Consider the following 18,595-nt stretch of genomic DNA (forward strand, 5'->3'; position numbering starts at 1 on the left):
ACAGCTGCCCCTGCAAGAGGTCCCCGAGTTTTGCTCGATGGATCTGAGCTGAGAATTTGCCATGCCGATTTGTAGACTCCTCTGCAGCGGGAGTTTTCGATGTAGCCATGTATCTCGATTGCAGCATTTCGTTCATTCCGACACCAAAAAAAAATCCGATGCATTTCTTCAGCGTTTCAGTTTATTTTCGGATCAGAGCTCTCGTATCCGTATATACAGTAAATTTCTCACGACTTTCCTCCGAGGGGCCACAAGATTCCTCAAATATTAATTAAGACTAAGAATTTGGTCGTCATCCGTGGTGTACGTCACGACCGAGTTCGGTCCGAGATTTCCCAGCGTCAGTGATGGTATAGCATTACGTCCTTTGGCTTTGGCATGAGTCAGTATATGAGATTTAAGATTAGTCGACTGGGCGAACTTCTTACTGCAGTTGTCGAAAGGGCAAACGTAAGGTCTGTCCCCGGTGTGGATTCGGACGTGCGTCCGCAAGTTGAAGTCCAATGAGAACCGCTTGCCACAGCTGAAATTCGAGGAAGAGGTTCGATTCTCAGAAATGTGACCCGGGTCTCTCAAGCGGAATGCGCGATAATCGACTCATGGGACGATCATCGGGTACTCACCCTTCGAATGTGCACAAGAAAGGCTTCTCGCCTGTATGTACGAGCTGATGCCGCTTTAGTTTACTGCTCTCGACAAAGGCCTTCCCGCATTCCGCACAAACATGCACTCTTGGTCCGTGGGTGTGGAGATGTTTCCGCATGGCTCCGTTGTCTCTGAACATCTTGTTGCATCCCTTGTGCGGACACGCGATGGTCCGCGAAGCATCAACCTGGAGCCAGGAGGATATTTATCAGCAATGAATTGGAAGAGATCCCGGCGGGAACTCACGAAACAGGGCAGAATAATTTGGCGCGAAGGAGTCGGTCGGAAATTTTCTCGGTACCTGTGGCTTCGGTCTCTGGAAACGACACTTGGCCAGTTCCGCGAGTTGCTTCGGGTCTGAGAGATCGACCCCTCCTGAGATTCCGATCCCGGACGACGTAGCGACGTTAGACGTCAATATGGTAGTCGTCCCTGAGGTGTGGCTGCTCTGCATGTAGTCGGTGAAGTCGGGATCGACTTCAACACACGATTCCTCTATGACAGAGATATCGCCATTCTCGTTCCCATTGTCCGAAGCCCACATTGTAACCTTGAATGAGTAATCGAGGATTTAGCGCGGGTTGTCCCTCGGTCACGCCCGCAATCGGAACAACCTTCTCCTGTGGATCGATGGACGGAATCCGGAAGGTATCGGCACCGAAGCTCGACTTACCTGAAATTCCCCCTCGAGTGTTTTGATTTGAACTTGTTTCTGCTCCCATTTTCTCGTTCGTCCATGTGGTTGCGTTGTCGACAGCTGAACTTTCCGAGAGTTCGCGCCCGACTTCCGAGACCTCTTGGAAGCGCTTGTTGTAGCTTGGTCTATGGTTGCAATGAGATTGGCGTCGTCGATGGGGATCGCGATCTCGTTGCCCGCGTACTCTTCGCCGCCCGCGCCGATCACCTCCTCCTGAGTTTGCAAGATGATTTCCTGATCGTCATTGAACTCCTGTGAATTCGAAGGGGATGAGTTCGGCTCAATAAAATCATCCTGATAATAATATATCGTGACATTCACGCAAATCTATATTGTGAGCCTTCTTGACACATACACACGATCTTGATCACAGTGACTATTTCAATACCTGTAGTTCGATGACAGATTCTTCCTGCGGGTTGCCGTCGTTGTCTATGGTGATTTCCACCTCCTGCGGTTCGTCCGTATAAACCTCGCTGCTCTCAATGATGTTGCCGTCAGCGGTGAAATAATCTGGCGGACAGCGACTGGTGAGTGGGATTCGGATTCCGAGGCTTACTAGTTATATAAACGTGAAAGAGCATGCTCAAGTGCCGAATGAACCAGCGACAGCGTCGGTAGGCCACGCGAAAATGACGCACATCTTTCTGTTTCAATCAAATTCGGAGAATGAAGCGATTCGTCGCTTGACGTCAAGAACTTGCGATCTCTGAGCAAACACTACCGGCATTATCTGGATTCAAATCTCAATTGGCTCTTGTTTGAACTCGCATCTGAATAGAGGCCCTGTCAATGATCCTCGTCGGGAGAGGCCAATATCAGTGAAGCTCGCGGTTTCTCTTCTCTGAAGTGGTCCGATTAATTCTCTACAGACTTCAACTAACCGTCCGCGTTTATGACCCGCTCTCCGTTCGCCGTCTCTACGCATATGACTTCTTCTTCGCCTCCGCAAAAATCTCCTGTGACCATTATGCACTCCTCTCCAGGATCCGACATGTCGTCTTCGTTGGCGAGGGACATTCTCCCAAGTTCTCGCTAAGTGGCGCAGACAAATCTGGGAAGAGAAGAGGTTTCTACTGATATCGATCCCTACGAAAGAATATTGGCTGTATTATGATTATGAGTCTCTCCTCGCGAGGAGCACTGTCGATTCCGAGATCGCTCTGACCACGTCTCCGGTCAGGAGTCAGGAGGTAGGAACGACGAGGAGAGATGAGGGTTTCCATCAGGGTCCTCACGCTGCGAGACTGAGGTCAGGAGACTCGGAAGCGTCCGAGACGTCGATTACTCGGGATTCATCGGGACTGTGCCTGACCTCCTCAATACCACCAGAACCGACATATATATCCCATACAAGAAAGTCAGCATAACTCTCTGACGGCCAAAGACTCCCAAATCGGCTGTTGAATGAATTTATTCACTCTTGTGAGCTCTGTTATCGTATATAAATATGGAAAACAACGAGTCGCCTTCTGCGAGCCCGAGAAAATATACGCCTCCCGTCGGCGATCGATATAAATGTGTAAAAATAATAACTTGACATCGATCCGACCACGATCGCCCATTTCCATCGCATTATCTCTCATTCTCACTCAAACTTAAATATCGACACACAACCGCGAAGATCGAGCGTGTTGGGGAAACAGACCCCCGATTGATAGATTGAATTATCGATCCGAAAGTGGATCTGGTAGGTCGTTCGATGCGAACAATCAAGTTGCGTGAAGCGAGAGGATCAATCCAGTCACAAACTTTGGTAGGGGAAATTCTCTCTCCATGTTCGCGAATTCGGGAGGAAAAAACAAATGCCTGCCCGACACGGCGGATTGCTCTGGTGTGAACTGACAACATGTGCTTCGTTTTGGCAGCAGGAAAACAATTACCACGCCCATCATATATCTACACGACAGCGCGTTCTCGGCGTACAGGTGGATACGGCGGTCAAACCAATGCTGAATGCCCATTCATTACAACTGGTTGTTGTAGTTGTCGTGGTGCTTGTATCTGCTCAGGCCGGTTCTGTTGTTGTGTCGGCTCAGGTGGTTTCTGTTGCTGCGATGTGGCTGCCACTCTATCCGGCGGCCAATCTAAGTCCACATGGGTCACGTCCAGAGCCTCAATATCCACTTGTTCGGCTAAGATTGTCCGTACGTTCGGCAGCGTTCTACCCATATCCCCATGAACGAACTCCTTGACGTACGTCCCTGCTTGCGTGCAAACCGTGAGCTTGAAATGGTTGGCGTCCTGAATTTCGACCGACGCCGAATGAATTGTGCGTTCTCGTACCATGGCCGTTCGTCTGTGCAGGACACGCATGGGCGTGTTCTGTTTGAGCACAACATTGTCAATAGACGTGAGCTTGCTAAAGTCGACTGTGCTCGTGTCTTTCGCCGTGACACAATAGGCACAATAGAATTTTCTCTTGTTTTCTTCGCCGGTTTTGAGATCCTTGATTTGCTCCCTGTTGATCAACTGGAACCGATTTACGGAAATATCGCTAGTGGATGAGTTGATTTCCTCTTCGATTTCTGCGCATTCCTCCGCCGACCACTCGATTCGTTTCGGGCTCCATACCTCGAGCAGGAACGGTCGTCCTTCGCCCAGCATTCTCACGTCGACGTCCTCGCGTCCCGAGGACGAAAACGTGATGCGTCCACAGCGCACAAAACGTTTCACTACGTTCGTTATCAGCTCTTCGACCGAATCCTTCATTCTTCGTGCGCCGTCGATAATCCACGGGGTCTGGCTTAGTTCCCGACTGAACTTACAGTAGCGACCGGCAAAATAAATCTGATTGTGGCCACAGGTAGCTGTCGCAGCATCCGGACTGCTGGTGCTTTCGGGAGGGAATTTAAACTCGCGTATAAAATCTTCGTCGGACGTTTCCTGAAGGAAAGCCGTGATGGCTTTCGTGGAAAACTCCTGCTCTTCTTTTTGGTTGCGTTTGTATTTCTTCTTCGGTTTCGCCGACAGCTTGACGATTGCCTGGTGTTCGGCTTCTCGGAATTCACCTTTGAGGACGATGTTAACTTGGAATGAAGCAGCGGGACAGAACTGGACTTTGAATTCATCCTCGAACAGGCTCCCGATCACATACTTGACACAATCTTTCACCGTGGCGAGAGAGTCTTCGCTGAAGTTGTACTCGAATTTGCTTTTCAGCTGAAGATAAACGAGCCGCTGGCGGATCAACGTCACCGCCGGCACCGAGATCGAGAGCAGGAAATCATCGAATGTACAGCTCGACAGAGCAACTGCGTCGGCAACCGTTTCGAATGTTTCGAAAATGAAGCCTGGATCGAGGATGCCGAGGCACGAGGGACAGGTCGTTCGCTGCACTCGTTTCCTCTGCGGTTCGTGGGGATGCTGCCATTCTTCGAAAAGCTTGCAATAGACCTCCTGTTGTTTTTCTCCGAGATAGCGCAGCACACACATGGAGCACAAGTCGTGATTCAAGAGGAAATTCTTGATGTTTTCGCGAAGTTCGGCGTACATGATGCGACCGGGCCCGACCCGTCGCGGACGGCACAACTGATGACACGGGGTCGAGGCAAACTTCGAAGATATCTTAGCTCTGTTCGAGAAGAATATTTAGCCGTGTTGCTGGCTTACGGCTCTCGTAGTGTTGGTGGTGGTGAAAGGGGGACGCCATTGCTCTTATGGCGGCGGGGATTGTCCACCATTTTCACTATGGCCGTGCAGTAATGGAGGACGGTCGTCACCGCGCGAAAGCAGTCGTTGACATTTTTGGAGAAAGCGACAGAATTGAGCGCTTTTTAGGAAACTGCACCCGAAGCCCACTTGAAACGCTCCCACGAGAGACTACAAACTGTTAGGCCTGCCTTTCTTGAGACTTACCACAGGTGAATCCGGGCTCCGCTAGTGAGCGCTTCTCGTCGGAGCTCCGTTCTGGATGAAACCCCAGGTGACAGAAGGAGAGCACAAGTCGGGAACGTAGGACACCTGAGCAAAAACCACGAATTACTGGCTGGTCTCCACCGAATAAGCTTCAGATGAGCCTAGTGATACCATTGAGCGCTTTGTGGTTCGTTGGTGGCACGCTCCCGTCACAAACAAAACAACGGCGAGTGAGCGTCGGTTGTCGGGACTCTCTCCCGCTTTCGTTCGATTGCATTCAGCTCCGACCGGGGCTCAATCATACATGAGCTTGGAATCCTCTCGGAAGTTACGATTGCGTACGGTCCCTCCAGAGTTGTCCCCAGAAATCATAGGCGTCAGCTCGGGTGGTCGATGAGAAAATTGTAATTATCGCCGATTATCCGTCGTGGGATCAATCGTACTCCATAACCGCTCTTCGGTCGATTGCGAATAATTATCTGGTAATTCTATCTCCGGTCATCATTTCGGGCATCACTTACGAAATCTCACCGAACGGAGACCGTCCCCGAGGGTGTTTATCCGGCATACTCGCTCGGCGACGAGATGCCCCGCGGTGTGGTACTGCCAGGTACCACGGTTCAAACTGCCCGCCTCCTTGCCGGAACAGAGCCCTCTCCCAAACAATCTTCTTTTCAAATGTTTACAAAGTTAGTCTCTCTGCGCCCCTCTTCACGTGCTGCTTCTCCGCGTGGTGATAGTGTTTTGTATTCCGCGTGATTAGAGCTCCTCGGAACGCGAGCGACGAGGCATGGAGGAATTTTTCCAGTGTTGAATCTGATATTCCTTTCATCTCTGGAAATTTAGAGCTCACAAGCAAGTGCCAAAATGGGAGAAGTGGATCCGATGTCGATCTGCAGCGCGGTGACGAATCTTTCCTTCACTACAATGTCTTCAGAGGAAATTCTGAGGCAAAGTGTTATGGAAATCACGAATGTTCAGACTTTTGACCTCATTGGACACCCCACTAGAGGGGGACTGTACGATTCCCGGATGGGTAAGATCAGGCAAAAATAACGGAAAATATAAATGAAACAGGTGATCAATTATTTTCAACTGTTCGCCAACTTGCCGTCACCCTCCGTTTCAAATTCTTCCTATCGTAGGTGCTCTTGAAAGAGACGAGGTCTGTGATACTTGCTCATTGTCTCAACTGCACTGCCCTGGTCATCTCGGTCACGTTACTTTACCCCTTCCCGCTTTCAACCCGATATACTTCAGAGACCTGCACAAACTCCTTCGAGGCAGTTGTCTCTCATGCCACAGATTGCTGTCACCACCAGCGGCAAGTCAGCTCATATTGGCGCAAATGCAGGTCCGTATTCGCAGCCTACGCTTTGCAGTGATCGAACATGATGATCGTCTCCGAATCTCTGAGGTCGAAATATCAAATGGCGTTTTTTTCCACCAGGTGCTCGACTACGGTCTCGTGGGGATCGCTGGGGAAATCGAAGAGGTGGCCACCGAAGTCATCAATTGTATGACCGCACAAAAATGTGACCAGAACGATATCGGTAGTGAAGTGAGACGGAAAATTCAGAAATATCTCGAAAACAAACAGCTGACCGGCGATGATCCGCGTCACGCGGCGGACGTCAAGAACGTGGTTGAAATGAAGCACACGCTCGTCAAGAACTTCGTACAGAAACATCTGATGAGGGCTCGGAAGAAGTGCTCGTTTTGTGGAGACACAAAGACAAACATCCAAGTGCAGGAGGTGGCTCGATTCATTTTCAGTTCGAGTAAAACAGCCTCCAAGCCGAGCTCGACGAGCAACGTAGAAAAGTGAGCCGCACGAAACTGTGGAATCCCCCAATTCTTGGCTCTCATCGATCTTTCGATCAGCACACCTGCATGTGTCTCTGTGAGTTTTGGATGAGGCTGATCCCGATCGCTCTTGCAGGATTTTGCGCAAATCTCTATACAACGAAGAGCCGGACGACTGCGAAGATGATACGCTCGTCCTCAATGAGGAAGACGAGAGGAAGTTCCTCAAAGCGGAATATGTGGAAGGTGGTTCGCAGACTTTTCTCACCGCAGTGCAGGCTAGGAAACACCTGCGAGAGCTTTGGTTGAAAGAACATACGGTCCTGGGGTATTTGTTCGGCGCCATGCGAGAGGCACAGGCTCGAGGAATCGAACACCCCACCGATTTGTTTTTCATCGAAGTTCTTGCGATAAGTCCGCCGAAGTTCCGTCCGGTTAGTCGCGAAGACGACGAAGATTGTCATCGGTCCCGATCTCTGATTTTCCGTGGAATGCGGAACTACCGCGGAATTATTATTCACGTCAATGACATTTCCCACAGTGCAATTTCATGAATGGTAGGAAGTACGAGCACCAGTTAACCACGTGCCTCAACCGAGTGGTTCGGACAGCTCATGACCTGCAGGACATCCTGGTCGTTATGAAAGCGAATGAGTCCGACGGGCCTAAAGAACAGAAAATGGAAATTCTCAAGGTAGGATCAGCCGATCCGAGGCATTTATGGTATTTCCAGAAGAAATTGATTACAACTAAAATACGATGACGATTCACAGTCGTTTAAATATTTGTCAGACACGAAACTCGCTCCCAAAGAGAGTCGATCTTCTACATTTATCTCTTCTCAGCAGAAATTCTCTCCACCAGATGAACGTCAGCACACTCGAACCGGCAGGAGCGGATCTCACCATCAAGCTCCACCATCACTGGAAACTACTTCAAGTCCGAATAAACGTTCTCTATGACAGCGATCTCGATAGGAACTCCAAAGAGAAAACAGGTGTCAAACAAATTTTAGAAAAGAAGGCCGGACTCCTTCGTAAACACATGATGGGTAAACGGGTGAATTACGCTGCGCGATCGGTCATCTCACCCGATCCATACATTAATGTGGACGAAATCGGCATTCCAATGGTCTTCGCCACGAAACTCTCCTACCCCACACCGGTGACGCCGAGGAACGTTGACCAGCTCCGCAGGGCCGTCATAAATGGGCCCGACCAGTATCCAGGCGCTCTGTCCGTCGAATTCGAAGACGGTAGGAAAATTCGTCTCGACGTCGCTTCGCTTACTAAACGCGAGGGAATCGCCAAAACTCTCCTCACACCGAATCCGGACGGCTCGTTGAAGAACGCCACGAAAATCGTCCATCGTCACCTACAATCTGGAGACGCTCTGCTCCTCAATCGTCAACCGACTCTTCACAAACCGTCGATCATGGCGCACAGGGCGCGTGTGCTCCGAGACGAGAAAACTCTTCGTCTGCATTACGCGAACTGCAAGAGTTACAACGCTGATTTCGACGGTGACGAAATGAACGCTCATCTGCCACAGAGTGAATTAGCCAGATCCGAAGCGTACAATATCGCTAGCGTCAACTATCAATATCTCGTCCCCAAGGACGGGACTCCCCTTTCGGGTCTGATCCAGGATCATGTGATCGGAGGAACGATCCTCACCATGCGGGACAAGTTTTTCAATCGGGAAGACTATCAGAAATTGGTTTTCGGTGCTCTAACCTTCATCGAACGGAAGATCCTGACGTTGCCTCCAGCGATCCGGAAACCGGTCGCGCTCTGGACGGGGAAACAAATCGTGTCGACCATCATCCTCAATTGCGTTCCACCCGCGGTTCCCCCGCCGACCGTTTACGGCAAGACCAAGGTCCCGGCCAAAGCGTGGCCGAGAACGGACACGATTCTCGATCCCCACCTCGCGGAAGATTTGGTTGTCATACGTGACGGTGAACTGCTGTGCGGAGTTCTAGACAAGGCCCACTACGGGCCGAGCCAATATGGATTGGTGCACGTTTGCTACGAGCTGTACGGTGGCGAAACGTCTTCTCTGGTTCTCAGTGGCTTCGCTCGACTGTATACCCATTACCTGCAGATGTACCACGGGTTCACCCTCGGTATCAAGGACATCCTCGTCACACCGGATGTAAGCGCTGTTTTCGAAAATAGCGAAATTCCAATCAGTACGTGATGAATTGCTTGGCCTTGAAAAAATTGACGGGAATATGTTCAAACCGATTCATTTGCCGTAGGCGAACCGTAAAAGGAGGAAGATCATGCGACGTAGGCGACTTGGAGGAGATAAAGTCGCTCTAGAGGCTCTGAACGCCGAAAACGATGAGCTCTCACCGGAGGAAGTCAAGTCGAAGCTGAGAGCGGGACATCTGAACCGCGAGGACAAGTTCCTCAAGGTTTGGGATGCCTCGATGAAAAAGCTGACCGACAGTATCAACAATGATATCAACAAGTGAGTTCATGCCGTCTAGCGTTATATTCAGTTCGGCTCCAGGCGCATTGTATTTCGCTGCGCCAAAACCTATCGTCGGCTCTTTCATAATCGAGGAGTTCTCTTCCCAGAGCTTGCATGCCCGACGGTCTGCAGGTGGGATTCCCGCAGAACAATCTGCAACTGATGGTTCAGTCGGGAGCCAAGGGTGGGATGGTCAACTGCATGCAGATCTCGTGTCTTTTGGGACAAATCGAACTCGAAGGTCGGAGAGTGCCGTTGAACGCAGCCGGTCGCTCCCTGCCGTCCTTCAAACCGTATGATACTTCTCCGCGTGCCGGTGGATTCATCGACGGTCGTTTCTTGACCGGAATACGTCCGCAGGAATTCTTCTTCCATTGTATGGCCGGTCGTGAAGGATTGGTCGATACCGCCGTCAAAACCAGTAGATCCGGATACCTCCAGAGGTGTCTGATCAAGCATCTCGAGGGACTGATGGTGAACTACGATCAAACAGTCAGAGACTCGGATGGTTCTGTGATCCAGTTTCAATACGGCGAAGACGGTTTGGACATCCTGAAACTGCAGATGCTCAAGAGGAAACAGTTCCCAGCGCTGATACGAAACGCGCCCGCCCTGATCGATACGGATCATATTGAACAGACACGCTCGGTCACCGATAATGAGGCTTTACAGAAGATCACCCACAAGGTGGCAAGATACCAACGGAAGATCGCCAAAGGCCGTCGACGTGAGAGCCCCTTCACGGTATTTTCCATCCAGAACGAAGCCGAGTTCAAAGCGACCTACCCGGACAACGATCCCACCACGGGTCAACCCATGTACAGGTCCCATTTGATCCGGGCCTACTACGCGCTGAACGAGAAAGACCGCAAGCAGCTCCGGAAGCAGGTCGTCGCTCCTATGGATCCGCTCACGAGTATTCTCCGACCGGATCTTCACCTCGGTTCCCTCGGAGAGAAATTGCACGACGATGTGAGTCCAGACCTTACACGAACCCAGGGAGAAATTAATTTTTAAGCTCTTGCTTCAGGATCCCGATTTCCCGATATGAGTCGAGTCAGGGAAGATTTCCCCGCCGGAACTTTTTCCCCGAAGCTCAGCTCCTGCTTCTCTTACAGATCGAGGACTACATTGCAGTCAATCCCGATAGGTTACTGTTGACGGATAACTTCAACAAGCACGAAGTCAAAGTGCTCGAGCCTTCTGATTTTCGGGATATGTTGTACTCGATCTATCAGAAAGCTCTGACTTGTGCCGGTGAGCCCGTTGGCTTGCTCGCCGCCCAGGTGGGTTTTTTGGCCACGATCCAATTGTAGAGGCTCTTCACGCCGCCGATCCATGATACGCCTCTCCGCATCAGATTATGTGCAAAGAGGCCACTTGACGATCGAATAGCGAAATCAGCTCTGATGACCGATGCGAGGAAAAACATTACCGCTTCGGACAGATACGGCTTAGACATCCATCCTCGAATAGATCGAGCGTTCGATCGATCGCTCATTCAGATGAATTTCCGACGTTTTGGACCGAGGATTATCCGAGTCGGTCAACTCATAAAGTCCCTCTCGAATCCACAGAGTATCGGAGAACCTTCGACGCAGATGACATTGAATACTTTCCATTTCGCCGGAAGAGGCGAAATGAACGTCACGCTGGGAATTCCTCGACTTCGTGAAATCCTAATGGTGGCGTCGAAGAACATCTCGACCCCGTCTATGAATTTGCATCTGAAAAAAGCCGCTTCGGTCGAGCCTCGCGCAGAAAAGCTCCGTGTTGGAATCTCTCAGGTTTCCCTTCAGCAGGTTCTGGAATCGGTTACCGTCACCGAACGTTTGGAGATTTCGGTTCCAGGACGGAACTTCAGAGTATATCAGATTCGCTTCGATTTCCTCCCTTTCAAAGCCTATAAGAAGTCGCTGTACACGAATCCATCGAAAATCCTGCGATATATGGAAACGAAATTCGTGATGAAATTAATCGACGCTCTACGGAAAAAACTGGTGCTAGTCAAGAGCGCGCGGATGGTTGACGTCGGATCGCGGGTCTCCAGAGCCGCTGCCAACGACGACGACGATCGAGAGCAGGTAGGTCACGAGAGACTCAACGATGAGAGAGGATCTAGACGTCGCGCTCGATTGCCAGGAATAATTTCGGGCAGCAATCGCTTGCTCCTCATCGATACTTCCCCGTTCGATTGCAGGAACGAGTCAATTTCAATGAGGACGACGATGGAGATTCATCCGGTGATGACGAAGGTGCCGAAGGAGAAACCAATATTGAGTTCCAACGAGAGAAGCACGACGACGACAAGGACTACGATGAGCCCGAAATGGAGGAATATCAAAAATCATCCGACGGTGAGTCGCGTTGCTCTCCCGCTTTTTGCGTTTTCCCTTACTCGAGTCCGAGTGAATCTCGTACTTCAATTCCTCCCGGGAGCTATCGCTCGAATGGCAGCGGATGACTCCGAGCCCTTCCCGATATCAGCCATGGATATTTTGCCTTTAGTCCATTAGTGAGTTCGTCCGGGAAGCCCCGAGGGAGTCAGCCAGTCGGGTCGTGTCCGAAATTCGGTATGCGACTCGAAGGCTCGTTCAGCATACATACAAACGTACATAAATGCACGCGCGCATGCATGCATACTTACATATGTTACTTCCCCATTAATACAGAAGATGAGGGAATCGACGAGGAGGAATTCGCTCCGACTCTCGAGGAGCTTCGACCCAAAGATCCCCAGACATCCGAGTCGGAAGCCAACAATTCGCGCAGCGAACACCTGGTCATGAGGATCAAGAACAAGAAGCTGAAAGCTCAGAAGAAGCTCCGAGCGAATGTGAGTTCAATTTAGAAGAGAGGAATAATTTCGTATCCTGGAGTGATACGGAATAATCTCTCATGCTGGAGTGACACGGATTAATTAGACCGGGGATCGGCTCCGAAGGCTGCTTTCCAAAAACCATCTCAATTCCAGAATGTCATCAACTATCACACGTGGGTGACTGGCTATGACTTCGATACGGAGAGAGAGGAATGGTGTGAGGTGACCTTTCAGTTGGAAATGCAAAATTCCAAGTTTGATATGAGCAGTCTAGTCGAGGAGGAAATTAAAAATTCGCTGCTGCACTCCGTCAAAGGAATTTCGAGAGCCTTCCTCGTCAAGGACAACGACGACAGGTCAGTGGACCATTTCGACGCCATTCTTCTGCTCGCCAATAGCGAACGCCTCATCTGGCGTATTTTAATTTATGATTTCTTCGCGCACGACTTCGAGAAGAGGCATTGTTTCATCCATCGAAAGATTGATCGACCCTCGCTGTCATCGGGGACAGAGAGGATTCCTCGAGAGCGAAGTAGACGCCGAGTAATTAGAATTCCATTCGGGACCCATTGCAGGTCGGGCTGTGGGAAAATGCTGCAGACCGAGGGGGTGAACTTCCAGGAGATGTTCAAGTACGACGATATCATCGATATGCGACGGATCTACTCGAACGACATCTATGCGATTTCGCAAGTTTTCGGCATCGAAGCTGCGACTCGAGCCATCGTCAAGGTGAGGTTTTCGATCGATCAGACATATCTCGGAAGTGAATCTGGAAACTGTTTGAACCAGTCCCGCTGAAACTCGAGGGGCCTCAGCGCGAAGGCGTTTTTTTTTCTCGTGCGTTCTGAGGAAGAAGAAATCAATCAGACGGGAAGTTTCGGCGAGCCGGCCTACCGCTAAAAATTCCCCATTACCAGTTAGCTGAGTATGACTAGTAGCCCCACCCTCCTAAAGGTGAACGACCTGAGTATATGTACGGCTTGAGTGGGTACACAAGGCGGTTGAAGCGTAAACAAGCTCTGTCCAGACCCAGACCGGCGGGAACGTTCGATCTGGAAAATGTCTACAAGTCGGCTCTTGGAGCGGACAGTGCTCTATGCGGATGGCCGCAATCGGAAATGTATTCCTTCTCGACCACTTGTTCCCCTCGCACCGATGCAGCCTGTCTCGTCGCTACGTATGATTCCCCACTCGGTATTCGATCGTCCCGGCTTGGGTTCTAAGCTCTCAATCAGACAAGTTCCGCATGCGGGTCGGATAATATTCTGGGAGAAATCCGGGGAGCGTCTTGGGAACCTTTAAGCTCCCTGCCCTTCGGGCAGTCCTCGGCTACTTCCCGTGAACGCGGTTCCCGTGTCCTTGGAGAACGGAGTACGAGCCGCTTCGAGTCGGAGAAATCCGGAGGTTCCGTTCGCTGAGGAACAGCTCTTCGTTGAACGAAGCTCCGGAGGAAGACCGAATTTTCCAAGAGGGGCGTGAAGGCTGCTTGTCGCGGTATGAGAAGGTCCGTCATTCTCGTTGCGTGTTGCTCAATCCTCTGAAGGTTGTGAGAGCTCCGCCGCGACGGTAGAAGTAAAATTTCAGTCCGTTTTCCGTGGAACGCGGGGAGAGGTTAAGGATGGGAGATTCGAGAGAACTGTCGCGAGACACGCATCACGACGGAAATTCGACGAGGATCTAGGAGTCCGACTGCGCGGGATTAGATCCCGTTTCTCGAGTCATTTCCGAAACTCTTTTGTGGCTCCGCGCTCTCTCATTCCTCCAAGCCCGAGGGAAGCTCGTTTCGAATGCTCTTATTCAGGAGGAACGGCCCCAGTTTTTAGTCACGCTTCATCCTCATCCTTTATCCCTCGTCTCTGGCGGGGAATCACCGTAATCTCGCCCTTCCGATGCTGAAGGCCCCGGCGTCCATCCACGGAAACGTCGAGGCTTCTGATTCCCCCGCGGCGAGATTCACCCCGCTCAACCTCCTTCCGGTCGAAACTCGAACATCATCGGGTATTTATGCTTAAAATCCTGCATTCCGAGAAATCGATCAAGATTCTTCGGAGTGACAGCCGCCTGTCTCCATCCGGGCCTGCGGTTCCGATCCGGCGACTGGAGAACTCCGTTCTCCCATGCGTCCATTAACTCCCGAGTGGAGTTTGAACAAAGTTTGCGAAGCCTGAGCAAGATAAAGCATACCGAAAAGAGCGATGAATGAGAGGCATGGATGCCGGGCCAGAAGCTGTTGGAGCGGCGCGAATGGCCGGCCGTTCAATTGCCGCCCTCGCTACGACAAGCTGGCCGTCTGTAGCGGAGGAGCGATGGCGGCCGAAGACCCCGCCGTTTATCTGCGAGAAGACTCGTCTTCAAATTCGAATAGGAACTTATTGAGTGGAAAATTTTGGAGATTCTCTCGCGAGGCAGCAACTCCCGCTCGGAGTGGGTTGGTCGATTAGTTCGCCGCCTCTTCCCGCTGCCGCGTCGTCGTCGAGCTCCTCCGTCGTTTCGGAGATTCCTTTGGCGAGTGTGGGCACCGATTCTGCGCCTCTCCGCTCCTCTCGGGCTTTTGGCAGTCTTTGGAATTACCCATGCGCCCCATGTTTCCCTATTCTTGTATTGCCTCTCACAAGCGCCGCGGGTTGCGTCTCCGTGAGCGCCGAGGGAATCGACAGCGGCGCGGCGGCTACGACCGAGACCAAAACGGCGACAACAGAACGCGACGGGGCGACAGCGATGGTGTCATTGAGGTGGAGCCGTTTCGTAGCGGATGATTACCCCTGATTTATCGGCAAGTTTTGTGGAGATGCTTGTTATTTATTGAATGTGGAAATGTCGCGCCATTCGATGTCTGTCGGAGCAAATTCTGCATCAATTGGCTTTTGGCCTTTCTCAAAGATGCTCCCGATCTGTCTTGTTTCGGAGAACAATCTCGCGGAATTCCCTTCACGGAACGCTCGGCCACCGGTCGGAAACGACGTCTACTGGGCCGGCGCGACGGCTCAGAGCCGATCCGCGTCGGAGAGACTCCATCGACGAATCTGGCGGAACGGGGAAACGATCGACGTCCCTACGAGATGCGATGCGGACGTGGAGCTCTTGTGAGCGCTCGTTCCAAATTAGCTGGGTGGGCTCGACCGGTGGTTAGCTGCGTTCGGATGAGCAAATGAAGTATTCAAACGAGCAAGGAGCGAGGACCGAATAATATCATAGCTCCGCTCAATCCAGAGGTGGATTTGCCCGCCAGCCATTCATCCCTCCTACGAGTGGGCCGCTCATGCTCGGCCCAGGGGCACGCAGCGGTGGAACGAGTTCTTCCTCTCGCGACCTATCGTTACCCGTCTCACCATATTCGCTCCCCCTTCTAGCATTAGCACGAACCAAACGAGTGAAGTACGCTCTCTTAACGCGCATTCGCGTGCTCTAGTATATACAGTAGAATGAATGTGTGGGTGTGCAACGAGGAAAGACACCACGCAAGGGTCGTTTGGGTTTTTTGCCGGCGCTGCGCCGCTGCTACTGCTGTTGGAACATTTAGAGCCGAGCCCGAAACACGGGATTCAGTGCCTGGACTGGAGGCAGCCGTCAGGAGGAGGAAAGGAGAAAGCATACCATGAGAGCGAACTTGCCGAGTATGCTTCGGGAGCCGAGAGCTATGATGAAGCTTGGGCTGTGGGTCGGGGTTGCGCGGGCTCACACGGGGAGAAAAAATCGAGTGAAATATTTGAAGCACCAACGTCACTATAGGCAACAGCTGTAATTCCGCTCCCGCCCGGAGGCTGGAACGTAGTCGCTGACCGCCACAGAGACGCATTCGTCGAGGGGAATTTTTAAGCCGAACCAAAGACGACGCCAAGTCGCATGCGAGCACGCACGCATGCAGATGGCGTTGGTCATCTGTATTTTATGGAGACAAATTGCTCGGTCGCCGCTGTCGCCGCCTAATTGTTCCGGCGTAAATCGTATACGACAACACGAAATACCCTCCATAGTCCTAGAGCTGCTCGGCCGTTTGTCTACATTGTACTCAGGCCTAAAGAGCTTCCGAGTTCTGGTCGAGGGTTTCTCGGCGAACTGGTCAGTTGGTCGCCCTGTCGAAAGTCCCCGGCTGTCTCCGTGCATTTGCATCGTGGTACGGCACAGGATTTCGGGGAGAAAAAGGCAGGCAGGCGGCCATTCGCACCGAAACTCGGAAACGGAAAAAGACATATGGCGGGAATACGTGACGCGTTCGCAGGAAATTGCGTTTTGGAGTTTGTCTTATTTGTACTTTTTTCCGTTCGTTCATCTTTCCTCGTTCTCGCAGGAAGTGACCTCCGTGTTCGGAGTGTACGGAATCGAAGTGGACCCTCGCCATCTGAGTTTGGTTGCCGACTACATGACGTTCGATGGCCAATATCGGGCTTTCAACAGGATCCATATGGGCAACAACGCTTCACCGTTGCAGCAGATGAGTTTCGAGACTACGTGCTCGTTCATGAAAAACGCAGCGCTGCTCGGTGAGTACGTCCGCAAGGAACTTCCGCTGCTCTCCCCGGTCCTGCTCGCGCCGGGAGCAAAGAAGAACCATTCACGCCTTCCGCATAGTCTCCGATTTGAGTCATGTATGCTATTTTTCTTCGCAGGTTTCTCCGACCGTCTCACATCCCCATCATCGAGTCTCGTGATGGGCCAGCTCGTTGGAGTGGGAACCGGCATCTGTGAGATGTTAGGGAACATTCCGCATAGAGGTAACAATAAATTCGGACTGTAGGCGTCATAATTTATGTTCATCTGAACGCAAGGAACTGTCGGGGTCGGTGCAAATCGCTGCGCCATCGCGGAAACGGATCGAATTTATGACGGTCACGCTGTACAGAGCTGGAATGCGAGTTCCTTTTCTGAGGGACCTGAGAAGATCTTTGAATAAAACACAATTAAAATATCCCGTGGTGCTCTTCCATTCCGTCTCTTGTCAACGATTACCAGGGAGAGGAGGACGGCCATCTAACTCATGTCTTGTGAACGGCCGAGCGTTAGATAATGAGGACGATTGCAATAATATAAAAATAATACATCGTGCGGCAATAAAATCCGATGGCCACACTTACATCCTGAGCATTCATCTGAATGGCACCCATTGTATCTAATCTGTAGGTTCGGGACTTCGGGACCGGGACTATTTTTTTCCCTCTGTTGTTGTCCTCCCATTGTCAAGTGTTGCGAGCTTCACGGATGTTCGTAGAGGAGCAATTCGACGGCGCAACCGGGTATTGCGATTGCGGCATAATTCCACGAGTTGGCTATTGGGGCGAACGAGCGAACGGCACGCTTAGCCGACTAGCGCGTTCGTCTAGGTTTAGCTTTTCGAACACCACGGACAGCGGTGGCTGGCAGCCATTATCTCTTCTGTAGCTCCCTTCGGGCTCATCGGTTTGTATTGTCTGTTAACATTAGGGCTAATACCTCGCTCTTTCGGCTTTTCTCTCAATCCCCTCCAGTTTCGCCGCGAGTCAACTCTATCGTCGACTTCCTCGCGCTTCTTCTCCAACCCCGCTCTTATTCCTCTCCGTGCGTTGGTCTTCTTCTTCCTTCTCGTCCTCTTCCTCTCAGTAAAGTATCTCATCACGGTTTTATAGCTCCCTAAGATGTGAATTCCCCTTTTTTATGGGGAGAGCTAAGGGGTCTTGAATTACCGAGGTTAGGGTGTATGTGCTCGCTCACTCGTTGTGCAAGCGTTTCTTTCTATAGGTTCCTCGGATACGGTCGGGAACTCGGTCGACTGTTGTGTTTTTGAGCCGGTCGACCCGATCCCGAGTCAGTTCTCCCTGTGCGGTATTCGAGACATGAGCTCGGAGTGCGACCGAGAAGATTCGAACGGAGTTGTCACGGAGATGTCTCGACTCATCGCAGCTCCGAGCTGTCCCGGAGCCGAGACTCCATCCTTACCTCCCCGTGATCCTCGGAGTGTTTTATTGACCTCGAAAATGAGTGTATAGATGGATTCTCCGCGCTCTACAGAGAGGTTTTCCCTCGCGAGGTCTGAACACGCATCTCGAATCCTAAAACGTATCAGTGGAGTCGAGTGGTGGGAGCTTCGATCGACGATCGACCAATCGAATGGAGATAGATTGAATTCGGTGAGGGAAAGGGTAATCCATCGCGCTGTCATCACGAAGAAATCCAAGAGATCGTGAGCTAATGTCAGATTCAGACGAATGAATAGTCTGCGAATATTCCCGATGCTCCATCCACGTAGCGAAAATCCGAGGCCCTGACGAATCTTTCGCGTCACAATAAGTTTGATCTGTTCGGAACCGAAA

The 18,595-nt window shown here is 51.4% G+C and overlaps 3 protein-coding genes across 3 annotated transcripts; 1 reads left to right on the forward strand and 2 right to left on the reverse strand.

The window, feature by feature from the left end:
- Positions 1–178: 178 nt before the first annotated feature.
- On the reverse strand, positions 179–5,755 carry LOC100909133 (transcription factor YY2). Its single transcript, XM_003746363.1, has 8 exons — positions 5,722–5,755; positions 5,201–5,305; positions 2,227–2,396; positions 1,731–1,855; positions 1,319–1,594; positions 947–1,195; positions 624–832; positions 179–523 (listed from the first exon to the last, which is right to left on the reverse strand). Exons 3-8 carry the CDS (start codon positions 2,360–2,362, stop codon positions 268–270), a joined length of 1,251 nt encoding a protein of 416 aa, XP_003746411.1. The 5' UTR covers positions 2,363–2,396; positions 5,201–5,305; positions 5,722–5,755; the 3' UTR covers positions 179–267.
- Positions 3,284–4,837, reverse strand: Pus10 (Pseudouridine synthase 10). The gene has a single exon (XM_003746390.1). It carries the CDS (start codon positions 4,835–4,837, stop codon positions 3,284–3,286), a length of 1,554 nt encoding a protein of 517 aa, XP_003746438.1.
- Positions 5,756–5,919: 164 nt separating the features above from the next.
- On the forward strand, positions 5,920–17,046 carry Polr1A (RNA polymerase I subunit RpI1). Its single transcript, XM_029112355.1, has 16 exons — positions 5,920–6,236; positions 6,346–6,554; positions 6,651–7,024; positions 7,143–7,440; positions 7,548–7,700; positions 7,871–9,163; positions 9,270–9,484; positions 9,595–10,459; positions 10,606–10,773; positions 11,065–11,611; positions 11,695–11,844; positions 12,160–12,323; positions 12,462–12,664; positions 12,884–13,040; positions 16,600–16,792; positions 16,919–17,046. Exons 1-16 carry the CDS (start codon positions 6,068–6,070, stop codon positions 17,044–17,046), a joined length of 5,286 nt encoding a protein of 1,761 aa, XP_028968188.1. The 5' UTR covers positions 5,920–6,067.
- The last annotated feature ends 1,549 nt before the right edge of the window (positions 17,047–18,595 follow it).

The sequence above is a fragment of the Galendromus occidentalis genome, unplaced genomic scaffold (assembly GCF_000255335.2).
Source record: "Galendromus occidentalis unplaced genomic scaffold, Mocc_1.1 scf7180000077496, whole genome shotgun sequence".
NCBI lineage: Eukaryota > Metazoa > Arthropoda > Arachnida > Mesostigmata > Phytoseiidae > Galendromus > Galendromus occidentalis.